Below are 21,840 nucleotides of genomic sequence, written 5' to 3' on the forward strand. Positions count from 1 at the left end.
TAGGGGCGTCCAAAAGGTAGATCACCAGATGTTTTAAAACTACAGCTTCCATGATGCTTTGTGATTCAACAGGCATTCCAAAGGCATGCAAAGCATCATGGGAGTTGTACAATATCTGGGGATCGACTTTTCGGGCACCCCTGCTTTAGTGTATACAGAACGATGGAATATCTCTAAGATACCTCAATCGTTAAAATCGCGATATACAAACCTAAGCAGGTGTAACACAAAAAGTCTAGTAAACAAGTACAAGCAAATAGCACCCACAACAGAACAAACACCCAGCACAGAGAAAACAGCCCCCACAGAGCAAACACCCACCACAGAGCAAACAGCCCCCACAGAGCAAACTACCCCCACAGAGCAGACACCCACCACAGAGCAAACAGCCCCCACAGAGCAAACAGCCCCCACAGAGCAAACAGCACCCACCACCGAGCAAACAGCACTCACAGAGCAAACAGCCCCCACAGAGCAAACTACCCCCACAGAGCAGACACCCACCACAGAGCAAACAGCCCCCACAGAGCAAACAGCCCCCACAGAGCAAACAGCGCCCCAACACAGAGCAAACAGCACCCATCACAGAGCAAACAGCCCTCACAGAGCAAACACCCACCACAGAGCAAACACCCACCACAGAGCAAACAGCACCCAACACAGAGCAAACAGCACCCACCACAGAGCAAACTACACTCACAGAGCAAACACCCACCACAGAGCAAACAGCCAGCACAGAGTAAACAGTCCCCAGAGTTTCAGTTTAAATCAAACAAATCCTAAACCCCCCAACGCCAGTTTTATTGTCTTTAACACACCTCGTCAGGGACCCATTTCGCTCCCTTTCAGTCCCTCCCTTGTTATCTATAGGTAGAGGGATAGTAAATGTTTTCTCTCACTATTTAGGGTTATGCCCATACGCCCCAACATAAGGGGGAGCTCTGTCAGTAACTGAAAGTCTATAAGTTATTGTCTCTATAATTTGAGAAGACGTGTGTGGCGAAAGTAACCTTGCCACTGGTTTTTGGAGGGGCCTGTTTGCCAGCCTCCTACCCTGTGACTATGGCCCCTGCAATGGACCTGGCTAAAATACTTTAAACAAGCTCTGTTCGTGCAATTGGGACTATAAGGTTTGTTTACCGAACAACCACACGAACCAGAGACCACCCTGGAGCTTGTTCAGCTTAAATGATATAGTTCTATGGGCTATAGGACCATGCCTGCGGTCGGTCAAATAAATGACTTACAGGAAATTCCTGAACCCCTGAACTGATCTAAGTGATTGTTGGATTTGTTGGTCACCCAGATAAGGGCTATCAGGGGATGTAACATTTGTGGGGTTTTATGTATTTTTAGGGTACTTTTGGGGCGTTTTAAAAAAAAGTATGTTTTTTTCTGTGCTTGGAGATAATTGTCGTGCCTTGTAACGTTATTGGTCTGTAACGTTGCAAATCAGTCCCCCACAAGGTTTCTGTGGGCGTACCCCTTGCATGGGGATTGTCATATAAGGCCAAGTGTGGCTCCCATTAAACAGAGATTCGTTTACCCCTTCATGAAGTCTTGGCTCATGTTTGGGAGATTGGAGAGCTATATTCACTCTGGGGATTGCTATATCACAATACTCCCCTGAGTATAATCACTAGCTCTTATAAGAGCTGTTTCTGCTACACTCTCTGGACTAGGAGAGGTCTACCCACTGAAAGCTGGATCCTGGTCTTGGGCCCTCGGTGGGTGGAGGACGGCAAGACCCCAACCAACATGCGGCGGTTTGTGGGGTCTACGGTGGTTATGGTGTCCGGTGCGGTTCTTATGGTACTCAAGGATTACTAGGAAGCAGCGATTGAGGAAGGTACCCGGTCGGGGTGCCAGGCGGTCCGTCACACCGTGTAACCCGTGCTTTCCTCTGTAATCCCCCCAGCCACACTCCATCTACTTTATACCATTTAAACAGGTTTCAGTCAGTCAGGGGTTAAATGCTGCCCGGTACCCTGTTACTGCAGTTTATAATGGAAGCAGGTTCAGGGACATGATCTTGTTTCCTCTAATCCCCCTGCTACAGCTTATTCTGATATTTTCTTTGTTTGTGCAGGTCACTGTGTGCAAATTGGTGTAGGAGTGGTTGTCTGCGTGCGTGTGTGTGTGTGCGTGTGTGTAAGTTGACAGCATATGTTGATGAGCCCCTGTTAGCCCTTACAAGGCTCTGTTAGTTGTTACAAGCCCCTGTTAGTTGTTACAAGCCCCTGTTAGCCCTTGCTAACCCTTGTTAGCCCTTACCAGCCCCTGTTAGTTGTTACAAGCCCCTGTTACCCCTTGCCAACCCCTGTTAGCCCTTACCAGCCCCTGTTAGTTGTTACAAGCCCCTGTTACCCCTTGCCAACCCCTGTTAGCCCTTACCAGCCCCTGTTAGTTGTTATGAGCCCCTGTTAGCCCTTGCGAACCCCTGTTAGCCCTTACCAGCCCCTGTTAGTTGTTACGAGCCCCTGTTAGCCCTTGCGAACCCCTGTTAGCCCTTACCAGCCCCTGTTAGTTGTTATGAGCCCCTGTTAGCCCTTGTGAACCCCTGTTAGCCCTTACCAGCCCCTGTTAGTTGTTATGAGCCCCTGTTAGCCCTTGCGAACCCCTGTTAGCCCTTACCAGTCCCTGTTAGTTGTTATGAGCCCCTGTTAGCCCTTGCGAACCCCTATTAGCCCTTACCAGCCCCTGTTAGTTGTTATGAGCCCCTGTTAGCCCTTGCGAACCCCTGTTAGCCCTTACCAGCCCCTGTTAGTTGTTACGAGCCCCTGAATAGATGAGACATTCTGAAATGCGTAAGGCTGGACTAAGCAATAGTCTGAAGATCTTTAAACTGAGCATTTACTTTGCCCATTATTTGGGAACCTGTATCTTATAATGGCTCAAATGGAATAAAACATGTTTGAGACTCACCGAAGGGAAAGCTACATGAGTTGTTATTGAGTAGTGGTATTTGAGAAATGACAGCCCGTCGCAAAGATTGAGCTGACAGATGACAATTTATAAAAAAGGAATGCACTTAGAGAAAAACATTGACAGGTGGTTTATAGCACCAATATGGGTGAATTCTCTGTATTACTATAATTATTACATGCTTTGGTTAATAAATACTTCAATGGAGAACCCAGTGTCTTTACAACACAATGAATTAGGAGACATCGCTTACTGTACTGTGCAATTGATTGTATTTATTTTGTCCAATATTTCCTCCTATTTTATCTAATTTACATATTACTACTGGTTTTTGTTACCACGGACATATTGCTTGCTCTTTGTATATATAAGAGCTTCCAAATCACACACAGAAGAGAAAATAGCACAGTCAGTAAAAAAGGGCCAAAACATTTTTTTAGATACATAAATGAGAAAAGGAAAGTAAAACAAGAATTAGTTAGATTAAAAACAAAAGAAGGGAGGTATGGTAGAAAAGGATAATGGTCTAGCTTACTGCCTCAATCAGGGCGGGCGCTTCCTATAAGGCGAACTAGGCAGCCGCCTAGGGCGCCATATAGGAGGGGGCGCCCTGCGCCCCCATCGCCGTCCCTTTAAATGTTGCAGCCGCCTGAGCGCTTTATAGAGAGCGCTCAAGCGGCTGCCACACTGCCTCACCTCCCCTGTAGCGTGGCCGAGCTCCTCTCCGGTACGCGACCCGGCCGGACTGACAGGAAGTGCACACTCAGTGTGAACTTCCGATCAGTCCGTCCGGGTACAGGAAACTGAAACTCCTGTACCGCGGACCGGAGAGGAGCTCGGCCACGCTACAGGGGAGGTGAGGTTAGGAGGAGAACTGGGGGAGGGGCGGGGGCAAGAAGAACTGGGGAGGGGAGGGGGGTAAGAAGAAGAGGGAAGGTGGGGGAGTAAGAAAACAAGGGGAGGGGGGAGTAAGAATAAGACAAGTGGAGGCGGGTAAAAAGGGGGGTAGTAAGAAGAGGGGTGGGGGAGTAAGAAGAAGAGGGGTGGGGTAGTAAGAAGAAGAGGGGTGGGGGAGTAAGAAGAAGAGGGGAGGGGGAGTAAGAAGAAAGGGGGGAGTAAGAAGAAAGGGGGAGGGGGAGTAAGAAGAAGACAAGTGGAGGGGGGGAGTAAGACGAAGACAAGTGGAAGGGGTAGTTTGAAGGGGGAGGGGGGGTAAGAAGAGGGGTGGGAGTAAGAAGAAGAGGGGGAGGGGGAGTAAGAAGAAAGGGGGAGGAGGAGTAAGAAGAAAGTGGAGGGGGGAGTAAGAAGAAGACAAGTGGAGGGGGGAGTAAGAAGAAAGGGGGGAGGGGGAGTAAGAAGGAGGGGGGAGTAAGAAGAAAGGGAGGAGGAGGGAGTAAGAAGAAAGGGGGGAGGGGACTAAGAAGAAGAGGGGAGGGGGGAGTAAGAAGAACAAAGGGAGGGGGAGTAAGAAGAACACAGGGAGGGGGGTGAGGAGAGGAGGAGGTGAGAAGAACACAGGGAGGGGGGAGTGAGAAGAACACAGGGAGGGGGGCGAGGAGAGGGGGAGGTGAGAAGAACACAGGGAGGGGAGAGTGAGAAGAACACAGGGAGGGGGGAGTGAGAAGAACACAGGGAGAGGGGGGTGAGGAGAACACGGGGGGAGGTGAGGAGAACACAGGGAGGGTGGGTGGGTGTGAGAAGAGACCCCCAGGGGAGGGTGGGGGGAGAGGAGAGACCACTAAGGGGGAGGGGAGAGCTCTAAGGGACAGAAGGGAGAGCTCTTTCACACTACACGCACACACACACAATACGTCCCTATACATACACAGAAACACACAATGCATCCATTACACACACATGCAAACACACACACACAAACTGCTTCTCTTACATACACACAGAAACAATGCATTTCTTACACACACTCAATGCACACACTTACAGACACACACCTTGCATCCCTTATGCATACAAACACAGATTCACACAATGGACACACAACCACAAACACACACTGCTTCCACTACACACAAACACACTGCATCACCTACACAAACTGGTATGCCTATACACTACATTCCATAAGCACACACATTAGATCCTCTACAATAACACATAACACATTCCCTACACACTCCACTCCCTGTGAATTTAGTGGGTGGAACATATAGGTGGACTTATGGGCATACTCACCGTCAGGCCCTGGGGCCCAGACCTTGAGCTGTGTAAGGGGCCTCAAAAAATGAAGCTGCTTCCAATTCTCCCAGAACATTGATTTTTGTGACCAGAGTTACAAACAGCCTCCCGAGAGCCTGTTCTACACCAGACCAGTGGAACCCCTTCACGCACACAGAACCCCTTCACGCACACAGAACCCCTCCACACATAAACAGCACCCTTCCACACACACAGAACCCCTTCACACACACAGAACCCCCCCCCCACACACACAGAACCCCTTCACGCACACAGAACCCCTTCACACCTACAGAACCCCTTCACACCTACAGAACCCCTTCACACACACAGAACCCCTTCACGCACACAGAACCCCTTCACACCTACAGAACCCCTTCACACCTACAGAAACCTTTCACACACACAGAACCCCTTCACGCACACAGAACCCCTTCACGCACACAGAACCCCTCCACACATAAACATCACCCCTCCACACACACAGAACCCCTTCACACACACAGAACCCCTTCACGCACACAGAACCCCTCCACACATAAACAGCACCCCTCCACATACACAGAACCCCTTCACGCACACAGAACTCCTTCACGCACACAGAACCCCTCCACACATAAACAGCACCCCTCCACACACACAGAACCCTTCCACGCACAGAGAATCCCTTCACGCATACAGAACCCCTTCACACCTACACAACCCCTTCACACACACAGAACCCCTTCACGCACACAGAACCCCTTCACGCACACAGAACCCCTTCATGCACACAGAACCCCTCCACACATAAACAGCACCCCTCCACACACACAGAACCCCTTCACACACACAGAACCCCCCGACACACAGAATCCCTTCACGCACACAGAACCCCTCCACGCACACAGAACCCCTCCACACATAAACAGCACCCCTCCACATACACAGAACCCCTTCACGCACACAGAACTCCTTCATGCACACAGAACCCCTCCACACATAAACAGCACCCCTCCACGCACACATAACCCCTCCACGCACACAGAACCCCTCCACACATAAACAGCACCCCTCCACGCACACAGAACCCCTCCACGCACACAGCACCCCTTCACGCACACAGCACCCCTCCACGCACAAACGTCACTCTCTCCACGCACAAACGGCACTCTCTCCACACACAAACGGCACTCTCTCCACACACAAATGATTTCTTTCATGTTTGAGTGATAGTTTTCAGTTGCTTTTGACGCGTTTCACCTGAAACCTGGCCACACTTCTGAAGAAGCCTTTTGACAGGTGAAACGCGTCAAGTGGATTTTAAAGGACTTTACTCATAATATTTTTTTTATTTATTTGTCAAATAAATTATTTTTTCCATTTACTACATTTGGATTTTACTTCTTACTTCCTGGTTACCATCTTGCTCCTTGGTGGGGACTATACCACCTATGCCATAAAAACTAGAGCAAGTCCTGCTCTGGTAAATGTGAGTACGGAATTTTATTATTTTATTTACTTATTTTATCAGTAAATATTACACTATCTGGACTTCTCTGTCTCTTCGCATATCATCTAATCCGAGACGACCAAGATATCTACTACTTTACACATATCATAAGACGGGGATTGTTCCGTCCATGTGTACTAACAGCTGAGCTCTGAGTTAGCTCTGGGAAATGTGAGTGTGAATTATCTCAAAGTATCCATTCACGCACCCACTGTATTTGATTTACTGCACCATTATCTTTTTATGTTTTATCTTTTGAGGTCAATTGTATAGAGACCATCACCATTACCATTGTGTACGTATATTATTTATATACCTCTTTATACCTAGGGCGCGGTTTCCTTTTTCTTTTTTTGTCTACTCTTTTCTATTACAAGGTTGGGGTTCCTTGTACTGGTTACTGCTGCCTAACCATTATCTATCATATAGTGTGCGCCTAATCTATCTATTTTTTATAAGGCTATCCTAACTATAAGATAAGCCAGGGACTAATGAAAGTATTTAGAAAATTAGGCAGACTAGATGGGCCGAATGGTTCTTATCTGCCGTCACATTCTATGTTTCTATGAGTTTTTTTTTTTTCTTAATTAGTGGTTTTTGGTATATTGATTTATTTAAAGGAACTGTATAGTGTCAGAAATAAAAACATGTATCCCTAACACTGTGATGCTAAACTTACTGATAACAACCAGAATCCCTTTTTGATGTATCTAATCAATACACTGTGCAGCACTGGATTAGGAAGCACCTCTAGTGGCTGCCACTAGGGGTGTTACAAGGCAGCAATGTAAACACTGACCTTTCTATGAAAAGTCAATGTTTACAGTGCTCACCCTGCAGGGACAGGATATTCCATAAATACTACATTAAGGTGCAGTGGCTCTCTCTTTATTTATTTATTTCTGCTATTTATAAAGCGCCAACAGATTCCGCAGCGCAGGAGAACGTACAATATACACAAATACAAGAGGTAGAGAGAGCCCTGCCCGTAAGCTGATATCTAGCCATTGGAGCTCCTTTATACAAAGTGCTTGGCTAGATGGCCCGTGAGCTTACAATCTAAAGGATACCAGGGGGATTTGAGACAAGAGGTAGCAGGGGAAGTTTGGAGGTGATGGCTGAAAGAGTTAACAGAGAAGCAGCGATTGGTAAAATACAAAGGGAATGGAGAGGTAATTGAGTGAGAATCTCAAATAGCTGGAGGAGCATGCTATATATTTAGGGGAAGCCTGGGTGGGTGGGTGCGAAGTGGGGAGAAAAAAAATGCAGTCTTCACTGAGTTGAATGTGAACCAATTAAATATATACATGACTTTCGATATACATATATATCATGCATGATCAAGTAAACTCACGGACTAAACAGCAGCCTGAAAGATCACAGAATTTTATATTTTTTTAAACAAATGAAACTGTATATGATCATAAACTGCAAATACCTGCGACAACACCAATTACCCCATTTGTTATATATATTGTCATGGGAAACGCCCTCAGTCAGAATTCTGTATTGAAGTCTCCACGTTGATCACAGGTTTCCTTTTCTGAATTTAGATAAAGACGTTTCTGATCCTGCTAGTCTGGTGTGACTTTGTATCTCACCCGGAGTGGTAGAAAGACAGCTCTATATATGGTGGGAGGTATTTTAGGGTGTTCTGTATAAATAGCAAAGTGGTAAAGATGGAGCCAACATTCCATTGGTTTCTATGGTAACTGCTCCACTATAAGCACTTCATCCCACAGCTGCTCATTCTATATGGCCCAGTATGTGTAATTGTAACCATGGAAGAATATAACGACCCGGGCCAGAATAAGGGAGGCAGATGCTATTAGAGAAAGGAAACTGATGGAATGAAGATTGATAATGTTTAATATCTGCACAGTCTTTTATATCACTGGAACCAGTTAGATTGAATGAAAATTACTGACGATCAAGAATATTCTCAGCAAACTTTTATTGTGAATTTTACAAATATGGGAAGAAAATTACAAATAAAACATGTAAAAACAAAATTCCCATCACCAAAAAACATTTTATGTCTTAGATAGAAGTAAAAGGACCACTATGGGCACCCACACCAGTTCATCCCAATGATATATCTCAATGCAGGGCCGGACTGGCCCACCGGGATACCGGGAAATTTCCCGCTGGGCCGCGGCATCTGGGGGCTGCGCAAGTATGTGCCACCGGGTGGCCAGTCCGGTGGCACACTCAGAGGGGGGCCGGCGGCCGCATTCAAGGCTGGAGCCACCGGGCCGGATGGCAGCCTCGCCGGTCCGGCGCACTCCTACTGCTGAGGGTTGAAGGGGGAGGGAGCATATCTCTACCATGCTCCCTCGCGGTTCCCACAATTCACAGCACGGATGCTGCTGTGAATTGTGGGAACCGCGAGGGAGCATGGTAGAGATATGCTCCCTTCAGCCCTCAGCAGTAGGAGTGCCGGTGAGGCTGCAGTGTGGAACGCGGCCGGCCCCCTGACTCCTCTAAGGTGGGTGGGGAGAATAGAGAGAGAGACAGAGGGGATGCGGGGGGGGGGGGGAGAATAGAGAGAAAGACGGGAGGGGGGTTGAATAGAGAGAGAGACAGAGGGAATGGGGGGGTGAAAAGAGAGAGAGACAGAGGGGGTGAATAGAAAGAGAGACAGAGGGAATGCGGAGGGGGTGAATAGAGAGAGAGACAGAGGGGGGGTTAATAGAGAGAGAGACAGAGGGGATGGGGGGAGAATAGAGAGAACGACAGATGGGGAGTTGAATAGAGAGAGAGACAGAGGGAATGGGGGGTGAATAGAGAGAGAGACAGAGGGAATGGGGGGGGGAGAGAGAGACAGATGGGGGGTGAATAGAGAGAGAGACAGAGTGAATGGGGGGTGAATAGAGAGAGAGACAGATGGGGGTGAATAGAGAGAGACAGAGGGAATGGGGGTGAATAGAGAGAGAGACAGAGGGGGGGTGAATAGAGAGAGAGACAGAGGGAATGGGGGGTGAATAGAGAGAGAGACAGAGGGGGGGGGTGAATAGAGAGAGAGACAGAGGGAATGGGGGGTGAATAGAGAGAGAGACAGAGGGGGGGTGAATAGAGAGAGAGAGACAGAGGGAATGGGGGGGTGAAAAGAGAGAGAGACAGAGGGGGGTGAATAGAGAGAGAGAGACAGAGGGAATGCGGAGGGGTGAATAGAGAGAGAGACAGAGGGGGTTAATAGAGAGAGAGACAGAGGGGATGGGGGGGAGAATAGAGAGAAAGACAGATGGGGGGTATAATAGAGAGAGAGACAGAGGGAATGGGGGGGTGAATAGAGAGAGAGACAGAGGGAATGGGGGGGAAGAGAGAGAGACAGATGGGGGGTGAATAGAGAGAGAGACAGAGGGAATGGGGGGTGAATAGAGCGAGAGACAGAGGGGGGGAGTGCCACAGGGAGAGGGGGGAGAGTGAGACACAAGGGGAGAAAGAGGGGTGAATAGAGAGAGACAGAGGGGGAGGGAGAGTGCCACAGGGAAAGGAGGGAGAAAGAGACAGAGAGGGGGGGAGAGTGAGACACAAGGGGGGAAAGAGGGGCGAATAGAGAGAGACAGAGGGGGAGGGAGAGTGCCACAGGGAAAGGAGGGAGAAAGAGACAGAGGGGGGAGAGTGAGACACAAGGGGAGAAAGAGGGGCGAATAGAGAGAGACAGAGGGGGAGGGAGAGTGCCACAGGGAAAGGGGGGAGAAAGAGACAGAGGGGGGAGAGTGAGACACAAGGGGAGAAAGAGGGGTGAATAGAGAGAGACAGTGCCACAGGGAAAGGGGGGGAGGGGGGAGAAAGAGACAGAGGGGGGAGAGTGAGACACAAGGGGAGAAAGAGGGGTGAATAGAGAGAGTCGGAGGGGGAGGGAGAGTGCCACAGGGAAACTCTAGCCCTGGAGCTACGGGCTAGAGTTCACTCTCTTCACTGCGACCACCAGGGATTCCTGGTGGTCCAAGTGGTGAGAGTGAACTCTAGCCCCATACAAACACTGCCCACACACACACCATACAAATTCACACACTGCCCCCCCATACACACACACAGACCCCCATACACACATTGCCCTACACACACAGCCACCCATACACACATTGCCCCTACACACTGAACCTTACACACACATTGCACCCCTCACACATTGCACCACTGCTCCTATACCCTACAGCCCCATATCCCAGCAGACCCCAGGTAAGTTGTCAAACTGTACTTAAACGGTTTGACTATTTACTCTAGGAGCGGGTCCCGGCACTCCTGGCACCATACCCACTACACAGAGCAGTAGTGGTTATTGTGCATGGATTATTTCTTTAAATAATCTATAGGTGCCCCTCCTGAGATCAGGCTCTGGATCCGCCACTGATTTTATATATATATATATATATATATATATATATATATATATATAATTATGCCTATAATATTTACACATATATTAATGTACATTTATATATGCATACTACACTGAGAAATGTCATTAATATGTACCATATGTAATGAGCAGATATTGGCCCAGTCTTGTTTCTAGGTACATACTCCAGCACAATAACATATTTAAAGTGAAGAGTGCACCCACAGGACCTCAAAATAAACAAGATACCGTCATTTTAAGTTATCTTTTCTAAATCTGTATCTGCACACTATGCTGGCGCGACGCATTATGGGGCTGGTAAATAATTTTTTTCCAGGGCTGCTTTTAATTCCTAGTCCGGCCCTGTCTCAATGAAGTGGTGTTGGTGCAGTGATCCGTTCCTTTAACTGGTCCAATGTATGACATTGTGGTTTTGTAGATAGGGCAACGTTTTCCTCTAGTGATGGTCTTCCTAACAGTCACTAGACGAGATTTTGTTGCAATAAACAAGTCACTTAGTTATTCAATCACATAGCTGCTCATAGAGAGTTTTGATTGGTACAATGCTAAAATGTATCTTTTAAACCCTCACAGGGGGGCACCGAAATAGATTAAATTAAATAAAAAGGTCAAGGATCAAAAAGATTTACATGATTATTTACTAAAGTGAGAATTCCAGGTGAATTCAAAGTAGATTTCAAATTTAAATTCAAAATAGTAAATTTGGAAAACTTCTCTAAATCAGCTCTGCTTTCACTTCAGCCCCTTTATGAAAGCCCAAACTTATAACCACGTAACTTATTTGTCCCCATTATCCTTCGATGCTGTATCCCACATAAAGAGGAACATAGCTTTGATCCGGTAATCAGGAAAGTCTGTGGTATTTCTTTGGATGAGACATGACACCCTCAATGTGTAGACCAGCTGAATGAGAACGTTAACATCACTGTGTGGACAATATCAATAGACATCTTGCAAATCTGTACTGTGGAGGTTTTGTCCATTGGACAAGTCCAACCTAAACGCTTTCACACTTTGTGAGATATCAACTTAACAAGAGGTGTGTTCAATGTTGATAACGTCAGTCAGGTAACTGTATCTCATTGTCTCTTTATTCAAGCTTGATCCACACACAGGCAAGACTTAGCAACAGACCGAACATGGACACTGTGTGCAGTTGAGGTCCACCATTAGACTTCTCCCCTTTTATTTCAGTAGAATTTACAAAAGGATGTGCCTCCTCCTGGGTGGAGTTGATGCTGCTGGATTCTGAGAGGGAGATGAGCTGGTCATGTGTTGAGTTCAGAAAAATACCCTGTCGCTGGGCTAGACCTGCGTCAGTGATACCGACTGAAGGTACGTAGCTCTTTATCCAGTCAATGTACATTTTAACTCTGGCGTAGACACCCGGGCTATTAGGCTTAGCACAACTCACACCCCAGTTAATGACTCCAACCTGCAGCCAGATATTGTTAACGTTGCACACAAGGGGTCCACCCGAATCTCCCTGGATTGAAGAAAGAAAATCATGAAGTACACAACTCAACATAAAATTTAAACAGAGTGAGATTTGTTTATAGAGAGATGCAAACTAAAATTAGGAGAGGCATGTAAACATAGAGAGAAGCAGAGTATGAAAGAGCAGTAGATTTTCATAAAAAGAAACTAATAAAGTGAAATGTGTTTGTGTACCTGGCAGGCGTCCTTCTGACCCTCCTTGTAGCCGGCACAGATCATATCATCCTCGATAAGGTGGAACACAGGACTATATCCCAGGCTGGACTGGTACATGGACTCACAAGTTGGTCTATAAATTAGAGCGAGCTCCACCTCCTGAAGGGTTTGAGGGTTTTCAAGGGAAACTATGAGGAGCAAAAGGAATGAAAAAGAACAAGGTGTAAGATCTCTGAACATATTGACCTATTAACTGCAAGTGCTTATTGTATAAAGTGTATTCTCCCCATCTAGTCCAATCATGTATCCTTTCCCAGCTTATAAATAAGCATATTCCCAAGCCGTGTCAATTTAAATGGACAGCCCACCACTTGCTTTCTCACGCTGGTTGTAAATGTTCAATTAAAGTCATCTTACCTCCATAATTAGTGTCCCCCCATCCTGTGGCCCAACAGGAGGTTCCTTCTGGCAGAGTGACGGACTGTGATGGGAGGCAGACAGGGAGGATATAACTGGTGTATTGGACAGGCCTTTCCAACTCCACCAAGGCGATGTCTCCACTCGATCCTTCGTACTTGAAGTCTGGGTGTATTATGATCTGTTTTAACCCCCTGGACACTACATTTGGGTCTTGAAGGTTTGTCAGCTGATATGCCCCAAGGTATATTCTGTACGAGGAACTATTGTCTGACCTGTAAGCAGAAAGATGGTCAGTGCTGGATAGTAAGAGAAATTACATTAAGACACATTGGTATATAATTAAAAATACACTAAAATAATAATATATTGTACAGGTGTGTGAGCGATAACATAGATTAATGAGGTTTACAGGCAAGTTATGGATACTGACCAGCTTTTAATGATGGTCAATGATGTAGTTAAATGCTGGGTAGTGATAGATACTGAGTAGTTAATACTATTATATTGAAATATATTACAGATATTTAGATATTGAAGACTAGTTGAGACACTAACCAGCTAAATATTGTAGTAAATTTTCTATACACAGGTTTATGTTTGAAAGTGAAGTGATAAGGAGGCAGTGTCTGTACATAGCATGTACATAGTGTATATATAGTGTTTGTATTTAGTGTTTGTATATAGTGTGTATATTTTGTGTATGTAGTGTGTGCATATAGTGTGTGTATATTGTGTGTATATAGTGTGTGTATATTGTGTGTATATAGTGTGTGTATATTGTGTGTATATTGTGTGTATATAGTGTGTGTATATTGTGTGTATATAGTGTGTGTATATTGTGTGTATATAGTGTGTGTATATAGTGTGTACATATAGTCTGTAAATAGTATGCGTATAGTGTGTATATAGTGTGTATATAGTGTGTGTATATAGTGTGTGTATATTGTGTGTATATTGTGTGTATATAGTGTGTGTATATTGTGTGTATATAGTGTGTGTATATAGTGTGTGTATATTGTGTGTATATAGTGTGTACATATAGTCTGTAAATAGTATGCGTATAGTGTGTATATAGTGTGTATATAGTGTGTGTGTATAGTGTGTGTATATAGTGTGTGTATATTGTGTGTATATAGTGTGTACATATAGTCTGTAAATAGTATGTGTATAGTGTGTATATAGTGTGTGTATATAGTGTGTGTATATTGTGTGTATATTGTGTGTATATAGTGTGTGTATATTGTGTGTATATAGTGTGTGTATATAGTGTGTGTATATTGTATGTATATAGTGTGTACATATAGTCTGTAAATAGTATGAGTATAGTGTGTATATAGTGTGTATATAGTGTGTGTATATAGTGTGTGTATATTGTGTGTATATAGTGTGTACATATAGTCTGTAAATAGTATGCGTATAGTGTGTATATAGTGTGTGTATATAGTGTGTGTATATTGTGTGTATATTGTGTGTATATAGTGTGTGTATATAGTGTGTGTATATAGTGTGTGTATATTGTGTGTATATAGTGTGTACATATAGTCTGTAAATAGTATGAGTATAGTGTGTATATAGTGTGTGTGTATAGTGTGTGTATATAGTGTGTGTATATTGTGTGTATATAGTGTGTACATATAGTCTGTAAATAGTATGAGTATAGTGTGTATATAGTGTGTGTGTATAGTGTGTATATAGTGTGTGTGTATAGTGTGTGTATATAGTGTGTGTATATTGTGTGTATATAGTGTGTACATATAGTCTGTAAATAGTATGAGTATAGTGTGTATATAGTGTGTATATAGTGTGTGTGTATAGTGTGTATATAGTGTGTGTATAGTGTGTGTATATAGTGTGTGTATAGTGTGTGATACAGCAATAGCAGAGCTTTGTTTAGTAATGATCTTACATTATGAAGCAATGAGCCGCCATCATCACCCAGGAATTTGTGAGGACAGTCCCACCACACAAGTGTTCTCCCTGAAATTGCAAGCTGACTTGCCATGGCCACTCGCCCTTCTTTGCGTCCTGACCTCCAACAATACGATCAGCGATTATCGGCCTCCCACAAACTGCAAGAAATGTCAGAACATATTAACCATACAATGAAAGATAGACATTGATTAAATGTAGTGTGAGGAGTACTGAGGAAATATGGTAGAAGAGTGGAGTGTGACTGGAGTGAGCAGAGATGGGTGGAGTGTGACTGGAGGGAGCGGAGATGGGTGGAGTGTGACTGGAGGGAGCGGAGATGGGTGGAGTGTGACTGGAGTGAGCAGAGATGGGTGGAGTGTGACTGGAGGGAGCAGAGATAGGTGGAGTGTGATTTGAGTGTGTAGAGATGGGTGGAGTGTGACTGGAGGGAGCGCAGATGGGTGGAGTGTGACTGGAGGGAGCGGAGATGGGTGGAGTGTGACTGGAGGGAGCAGAGATAGGTGGAGTGTGATTTAAGTGTGTAGAGATTGTTGGAGTGTGACTAGACCGGACCGGGGTTGTGGAGAGTGGTTGAGTGGGTGGAGCAGGGTGGAGGATAGTTGAGTGAGTAGGAGTGGACAGTAAAGAACTAGGTTGAGTGTAGGCTTAAAGTCATTGGGTAAGAAAGGCTGGATGAAGATTAATTGAGTAAAGCTGGACCAAGAATTACTAAGTGGGCAGAGCTGGGTGAATTGTACTCAGGGCCGGCGCGTTGTATAACACTGGTCTGACGGCATCCACTTCAGCCTGCTCAGCCAGGTCCCCCTACCATTGCCATGAGGGCGCTTCAATTCCTCGCTCCCACCCCTTGCCCTGTACGTTGGGACAAGTGGGCGGGAGCATAGCAGGGACGGGGCTGACACGCATTGAAGGCGGCCAGGTGCAGGTAAGAATGTGTGTATGTCAGTCTGTATGGGTCAGTGTGTGTCTGTATAGGTCAGTGTGTGTCTATATGGGTCAGTGTTTGTCTATATGGGTCAGTGTTTGTCTGTATGGGTCAGTGTGTGTCTGCATGGGTCAGTGTTTGTCTGTATGGGTCAGTCTGTGTCTGCATGGGTCAGTGTGTGTCTGCATGGGTCAGTGTTTGTCTGTATGTGTGTGCATGGGTCACTGTATGTCAGCATGAGTCAGCATGTGTCTACAGTATGGGTCAGCGTGTGTCTACATGTATCAGTGTGTCTGTGTCTGCATGTATCATTGTGTGTCAGTATATGTGTCTGCGTGGGACAGTGTGTGTGTGTGTCAGTCTGCGTGGGTCCGTGTGTGTGTGTCAGTCTGCTTGGGTCAGTGTATGTCAGTCTGCATGAGTGGGTGGAGCAAATGGGGCGGCAACATTTTTTTTTGCTTAGGGCAGCAAAAATCCTTGCATCGGCCCTGAGTGGGCAGAGCTGAGTGGAGAGCAGTTAAACAAGTAGAACTGGGTAGAAAATTTTAGGAATTGCTCAGAATATGTGGAGAACAGTTGGAATGGGAGAAGCCTGATTTCAATGAGTTGGGCGTGGTGTGGGTAAGAGAAAGAGAGACACAAGGCTTGTCTCAGAAGTTTTGTTTAACCTCAGTAACAGTGCATAACTCTGCTCACTAAATCTACAACAGAACGTATTCTCAGGATTATATGAATATTAATTCCAACAAAATGGGAACAGCTGACATAATATCACATACATTCATTGGAAATATCTCTAATATCCCCAACTATCACTACAAACAAGGCAGAAAATCAAAGAAATAAAATTTAGATAATTCATATCTTACCGTTCTCTGCCTGCAGCCACTGGACCCCTAAATGGAAAAGACAAGAAGACAATGTCAGGATTTGTGTACATCATGTAAAACAAACACATAACATCATATCTACATTGTTATTTTATTATTGGCTATTAATGAAGAATTTAATCAGTTTTTTCACATGAAGAAAAATATACATGCAGATTTCCTTGGGGTTATATCTATAACATTGTATTTCAGTAAACTGTTCCTTTAAATCCAAAATGTATTATCTTCTAGTAACGGTCACACACACACAGCTTGCATTATGTAAGACAAATAAGGAATATACCGGTATATAACAATATATAACATAATATCGCCATTATTACTTTATCATTTGCTATAAATGAAGAATTCAAGCAAGCTAACATGCTTATACATTAATAAAATACAATATAAATATTATAAACCAGGGAGATAGAGCCTCGCGTTAATAATGTTAAATAAAATCTCATGTGAAATCTGGGTTTTGTATTTTGTTTATTCCTGTTATATTCCTGTTATATTCCTGTCCCATTATAAGTAGAGAGCCTAATTAACTCCAACATGTATTATCGCCCAGTACCAGTTTTTACACACAGGTTAAATACACTTACTATTATAAAGACAAAATGAAAAACTACTAAAATCAGGCAAGGTGCGGGGAGCAGCCATGTTACTTTTAAGGCAGATGACATAATAGCGGTATTTATTGTAACAGTTTATTCTCTAAACAGTGAACTCTATTGAAATGAAAGCAGAATACAAAACGGAGGCCAAAATAATTAAACTCAAAAAATATCTTCCAACCTAATAAATGTCACAGTTTGGTTATTGGAAATCTATATTTTACGTTTACATTTAAAAAAAAAAAAAAAAAAAAATATTAGAAACTTTACCCAATTTAGCTCTCACGTATTACGTCCTTATTACTCCCACAATACGTTATTATTCGATTATACTTTAATAGATTCTTTTTTGATTCTCATGATGAAGTTTTTTATTTATTCCCACAGCCATGTTGTATCTCAACCCCTATATCTAGACTAGCAGCCGCTGCTAAGACACCTATAGAAATATGGGCAGTGAATGTGGTTATGGTGTTTATATCATCATTGGGGCAGAGAGAATAGATCACAGTGAGGACTCGGGATAATTATTTCTAGGAAAAAATGAAACATCACGAGGTATAAAATGAGTGTCTCCCCGTTAATTATCGCAGATCTCCGGGCAGAGAGCGCCAACTGGGTTACATGAGGCTGCTTCGAGCAGAGAGGATTCTGGGTTAAAAAAAAAACCATAGTTAACTGTTTAAATGCCAAATCTCTGCTCATTCCTCCCAACTAATGACAAACATAACATAAAGTCCAGCTCTTTACACATTAATCCCACGTCTATAAATTCCTTACATTGGTCAGCAAGAGTTACCCATAGCCCACTGTGTGGCCAACCTATTCCCTAAAGTTTTAGTCTCCAGTAACCAGCCCCTATTCCCTGGTTTCCGCCTCTGCTGGTACAATAAATGTCTTTGCTGCCTGGCAGAGACTGGCCACATGGACAGCGGGGAGAGACAGAAGATGCTCTGTTGGCTTACCTTCCAGGAGAACAATCAGCACACACAGGGTCAGGCTTGGCATGGTGGCCATTGTCCGTTCACAGAAGATTGTCCTAGGACTGGATGGAAGATCTGTAAGGACCAAGGATGGAGAGTCTTTTATAGAGCCAGAAAGTGGTCCAACCAGTTCCTGTACCAAAGCCATCAAATATGTCACCATGCACATACACCGAAACACCCCCCAGGACATGATAATGAGGACTTAATATTCATGATCTCAAAATGAGAATAAAGCAATGCTCTGCAGAACATGGAATCACAGGAAGTAATGCTCTGCAGAACCATGACATCACTGATATTATGAGTTATTGGTCAATATATCAATTTATTAAATATCTCTGAATACGGGGAGATAATGTGTGAACAGACCTGTTATTTGTCATTTTAAAATCGACATTAACCAATTAATTGTATCGTTTCATTGCATTGTGTTTATATGAGACGGATGATGAAGATTTACATGGAATGATTTATAATGAGAGAATATTGAATAAATTCATAAAATGATACCGATTTTTAAACATAAGAAATATCTGTCTCCCCAAGACAATGTGCATTGCAAATACTTGGTACTGATTATATCTTGATTGTACAGATAATATTGCTATTCATTAACTTTTTCAGGAATTCAAAATTAATTTCATATTTTAGAAAGAAAAAAATGAACAATTTGACTGTTTTGACTGATAATATTAAATTGACTTTAAATTTTGAACAATCCAAACTTTATTGAATAACTCAACATGGTTTAACCCACTGCTTTCTATCCCTGTAAATAGTTCCTCAGTATTTAAAACCCATATTCTATTTAATGTAATTTCGCCAGATACGCTATATCCAACCAATTGATCTAATTGATAACAGGATACCCCTACCACCATGACCATTACATTGGCAGTGTATTAAATTGGGGGGTGCGGGGGGGGGGGGGGGGGGGGGGCAGTGTATTAAATTGGGGGAAGGGAGGGGCAGTGTATTAAATTGGGGGGGGCAGTGTATTAAATTGGGGGTGGGGGAGGGGGCAGTGTATTAAATTTGGGGAAGGGAGGGGGCAGTGTATTAAATTGGGGGAGGGGGGAGGGGGGAGTGTATTAAATTGGGGGAAGGGAGGGGGCAGTGTATTAAATTGGGGGAGGGGGGTAGTGTATTAAATTGGGGGAAGGGAGAGGGCAGTGTATTAAATTGGGGGGAGGAAGGGGTAGTGTATTAAATTGGGGGAAGGGAGGGGGCAGTGTATTAAATTGGAGGGGGGAAGGGGGGCAGGGTATTAAATTGGGGGAAGGGAGGGGGGCAGTGTAATAAATTGGGGGAGGGGGAGGGGCAGTGTATTAAATTTGGGGAAGGGAGGGGGCAGTGTATTAAATTGGGGGAGGGGGAGGGGGGTAGTGTATTAAATTGGGGGAAGGGAGGGGGGCAGTGTATTAAATTGGGGGGAGGAAGGGGCAGTGTATTAAATTGGGGGAAGGGAGGGGGCAGTGTATTAAATTGGAGGGGGGGAAGGGGGGGCAGGGTATTAAATTGGGGGAAGGGAGGGGGGCAGTGTATTAAATTGGGGGAGGGGGGAGGGGCAGTGTATTAAATTTGGGGAAGGGAAGGGGGAGTGTATTAAATTGGGGGAGGGGAAGGGGGGTAGTGTATTAAATTGGGGGAAGGGAGGGGGGGCAGTGTATTAAATTGGGGGGAGGAAGGGGCAGTGTATTAAATTGGGGGAAGGGAGGGGGCAGTGTATTAAATTGGGGGAGGGGCAGTGTATTAAATTTGGGGAAGGGAGGGGGCAGTGTATTAAATTGGGGGAGGGAGGGGTGCAGTGTATTAAATTGGGGAAGGGAGAGGGCAGTGTGTTAAATTGGGGGGAGGGAAGAGGTGCAGTGTATTAAATTGGAGGGAGGGAGGGAGGGAGGGAGGGGGCAGTGTATTAAATTGGGGGAGGGGCAGTGTGTTAAATTGGGGGAGGGAAGAGGTGCAGTGTATTACATTGGAGGCAGGGAAGGGGGCCAGTGTATTAAATTGGGGAAGGGAGTGGGGCAGTGTATTAAATTGGGGGCAGGGAGGGGGGCAGTGTATTAAATTGTGGCAAGGGAGGAGGGGCAGTGTATTAAATTGGGGAGGGAGGAGGGGCAATGTATTACAGTGAGGGGACAGTATATTAAATTAGAGTGAAGGGAGGGGGCAGTATATTAAATTAAAGTAGAGGGGGTAGTGTATTAAATTAGGGTAGAGGGGGGCAGTGTATTCAATTAGAGTGGAGGGAGGGGGGCAGTGTATTAAATTAGGGTAGAGGGCGGCAGTGTATTAAATTGGGGGAGGGAGGAGGGGCAATGTATTACAGTGAGGGGGCAGTATATTAAATTAGAGTGAAGGGAGGGGGCAGTGTATTAAATTAGAGTGGAGGACGGCAGTGTATTCAATTGGAGTGGGGGGGCAGTGTATTTAATTAGAGTGGGGGGCAGTGTATTAAATTAGAGTGGAGAACGGCAGTGTATTCAATTGGAGTGGGGGGCAGTGTATTAAATTAGAGTAGAGGGCGGCAGTGTATTAAATTAGAGTGGGGGCAGTGTATTAGATTTGGGGAGGGGTGCAGTGTATTAGAATGAGGGGGCAGTGTATTCAATTAGAGTGGAGGCAGTGTATTAAATTGAAGTGGGGGCAGTGTATTAGATTTTGGGGGGGTGCAGTGTATTAGAATGAGGGGGCAGTATATTAAATTAGAGAGGTGGGGGCAGTGTATTAAATTAGAGTAGAGGGAGGGGGGCAGTGTATTAAATTAGAGTAGAGGGAGGAGGGGCAGTGTATTAAATTAGAGAAGAGGGAGGGGGCAGTGTATTAAATTAGAGTTGTGGGGGGCGTTGTATTAATTTGGAGTGGGGGCAGTGTATTAGATTGGGGAGGGGTGCAGTGTATTAAATTAGAGTTGTGGGGGGCAGTGTATTAAATTAGAGTGGAGGGGGGCAGTGTAATTAATTAGAATGGTGGAGGGCAGTGTATTAAATTAGATTGGAGGGGGCGAAGCAATGTATTAAATTAGAGTGGAGGGAGAGGGGGCAGTTTATTAGATTGGGGGAGGGCCAGTATATTAGAGAGGCAGGGTCGAGGGAAGCTGGGTATTAAATTGGGGGGCATAGTAAGTAACTTTAAGTGAAGATTTTGAGTAACTTATATAAATATATGTACCCAGGATTACATATTGTTTTCATTAGAATGATACAGTAATTTTAGTTTTGTTGGTCTACGTCAAATTCTTTTTTTTTGGCGGCCCAGCTAGACTTAAACCTTGTTTATTTGGCCCGTGTTAGCCTTTGAGTTTGACATGTTTGCTCTACATAGTGCCCAATATGGCATTTTACACAGCAGAGGAGTAACTCTTTCACACTGACAAAAGGGTAAATTGTGAATTGATTCAGGGATCTCTATGGAAATTGGAGGTTCTGAAACCCAGTGAGACGATAATTG

General features: G+C 44.7%; 1 protein-coding gene across 1 annotated transcript; it reads right to left on the bottom strand.

Annotated features, from left to right (window-relative positions):
- Positions 1-11,759: 11,759 nt before the first annotated feature.
- LOC134571377 (serine protease 27-like) lies at positions 11,760-18,458 on the bottom strand. Its single transcript, XM_063429578.1, has 7 exons — positions 18,370-18,458; positions 16,782-16,808; positions 14,962-15,124; positions 13,053-13,327; positions 12,654-12,823; positions 12,187-12,468; positions 11,760-11,885 (listed from the first exon to the last, which is right to left on the bottom strand). The coding sequence occupies exons 1-7, from the start codon at positions 18,419-18,421 to the stop codon at positions 11,760-11,762; spliced, it is 1,095 nt and encodes a 364-aa protein (XP_063285648.1). The 5' UTR covers positions 18,422-18,458.
- Positions 18,459-21,840: the final 3,382 nt, after the last annotated feature.

Source organism: Pelobates fuscus, chromosome 8 (genome assembly GCF_036172605.1).
Source record: "Pelobates fuscus isolate aPelFus1 chromosome 8, aPelFus1.pri, whole genome shotgun sequence".
Lineage (NCBI taxonomy): Eukaryota > Metazoa > Chordata > Amphibia > Anura > Pelobatidae > Pelobates > Pelobates fuscus.

What these genes read in the sequence shown, in the direction of transcription:
- LOC134571377 (XM_063429578.1), bottom strand. Translation starts at nt 18,421, where the DNA reads ATGGCCACCATGCCAAGCCTGACCCTGTGTGTGCTGATTGTTCTCCTG. An exon ending in GTGGCTGCAGGCAGAGAACG is followed by an intron (nt 15,125 to 16,781) that starts GTAAGATATGAA and finishes CATTTCTTGCAG; the next exon opens with TTTGTGGGAGGCCGATAATC. An exon ending in AGGAGGAGGCACATCCTTTT is followed by an intron (nt 11,886 to 12,186) that starts GTAAATTCTACT and finishes GTTCTCATTCAG; the next exon opens with CTGGTCTACACATTGAGGGT.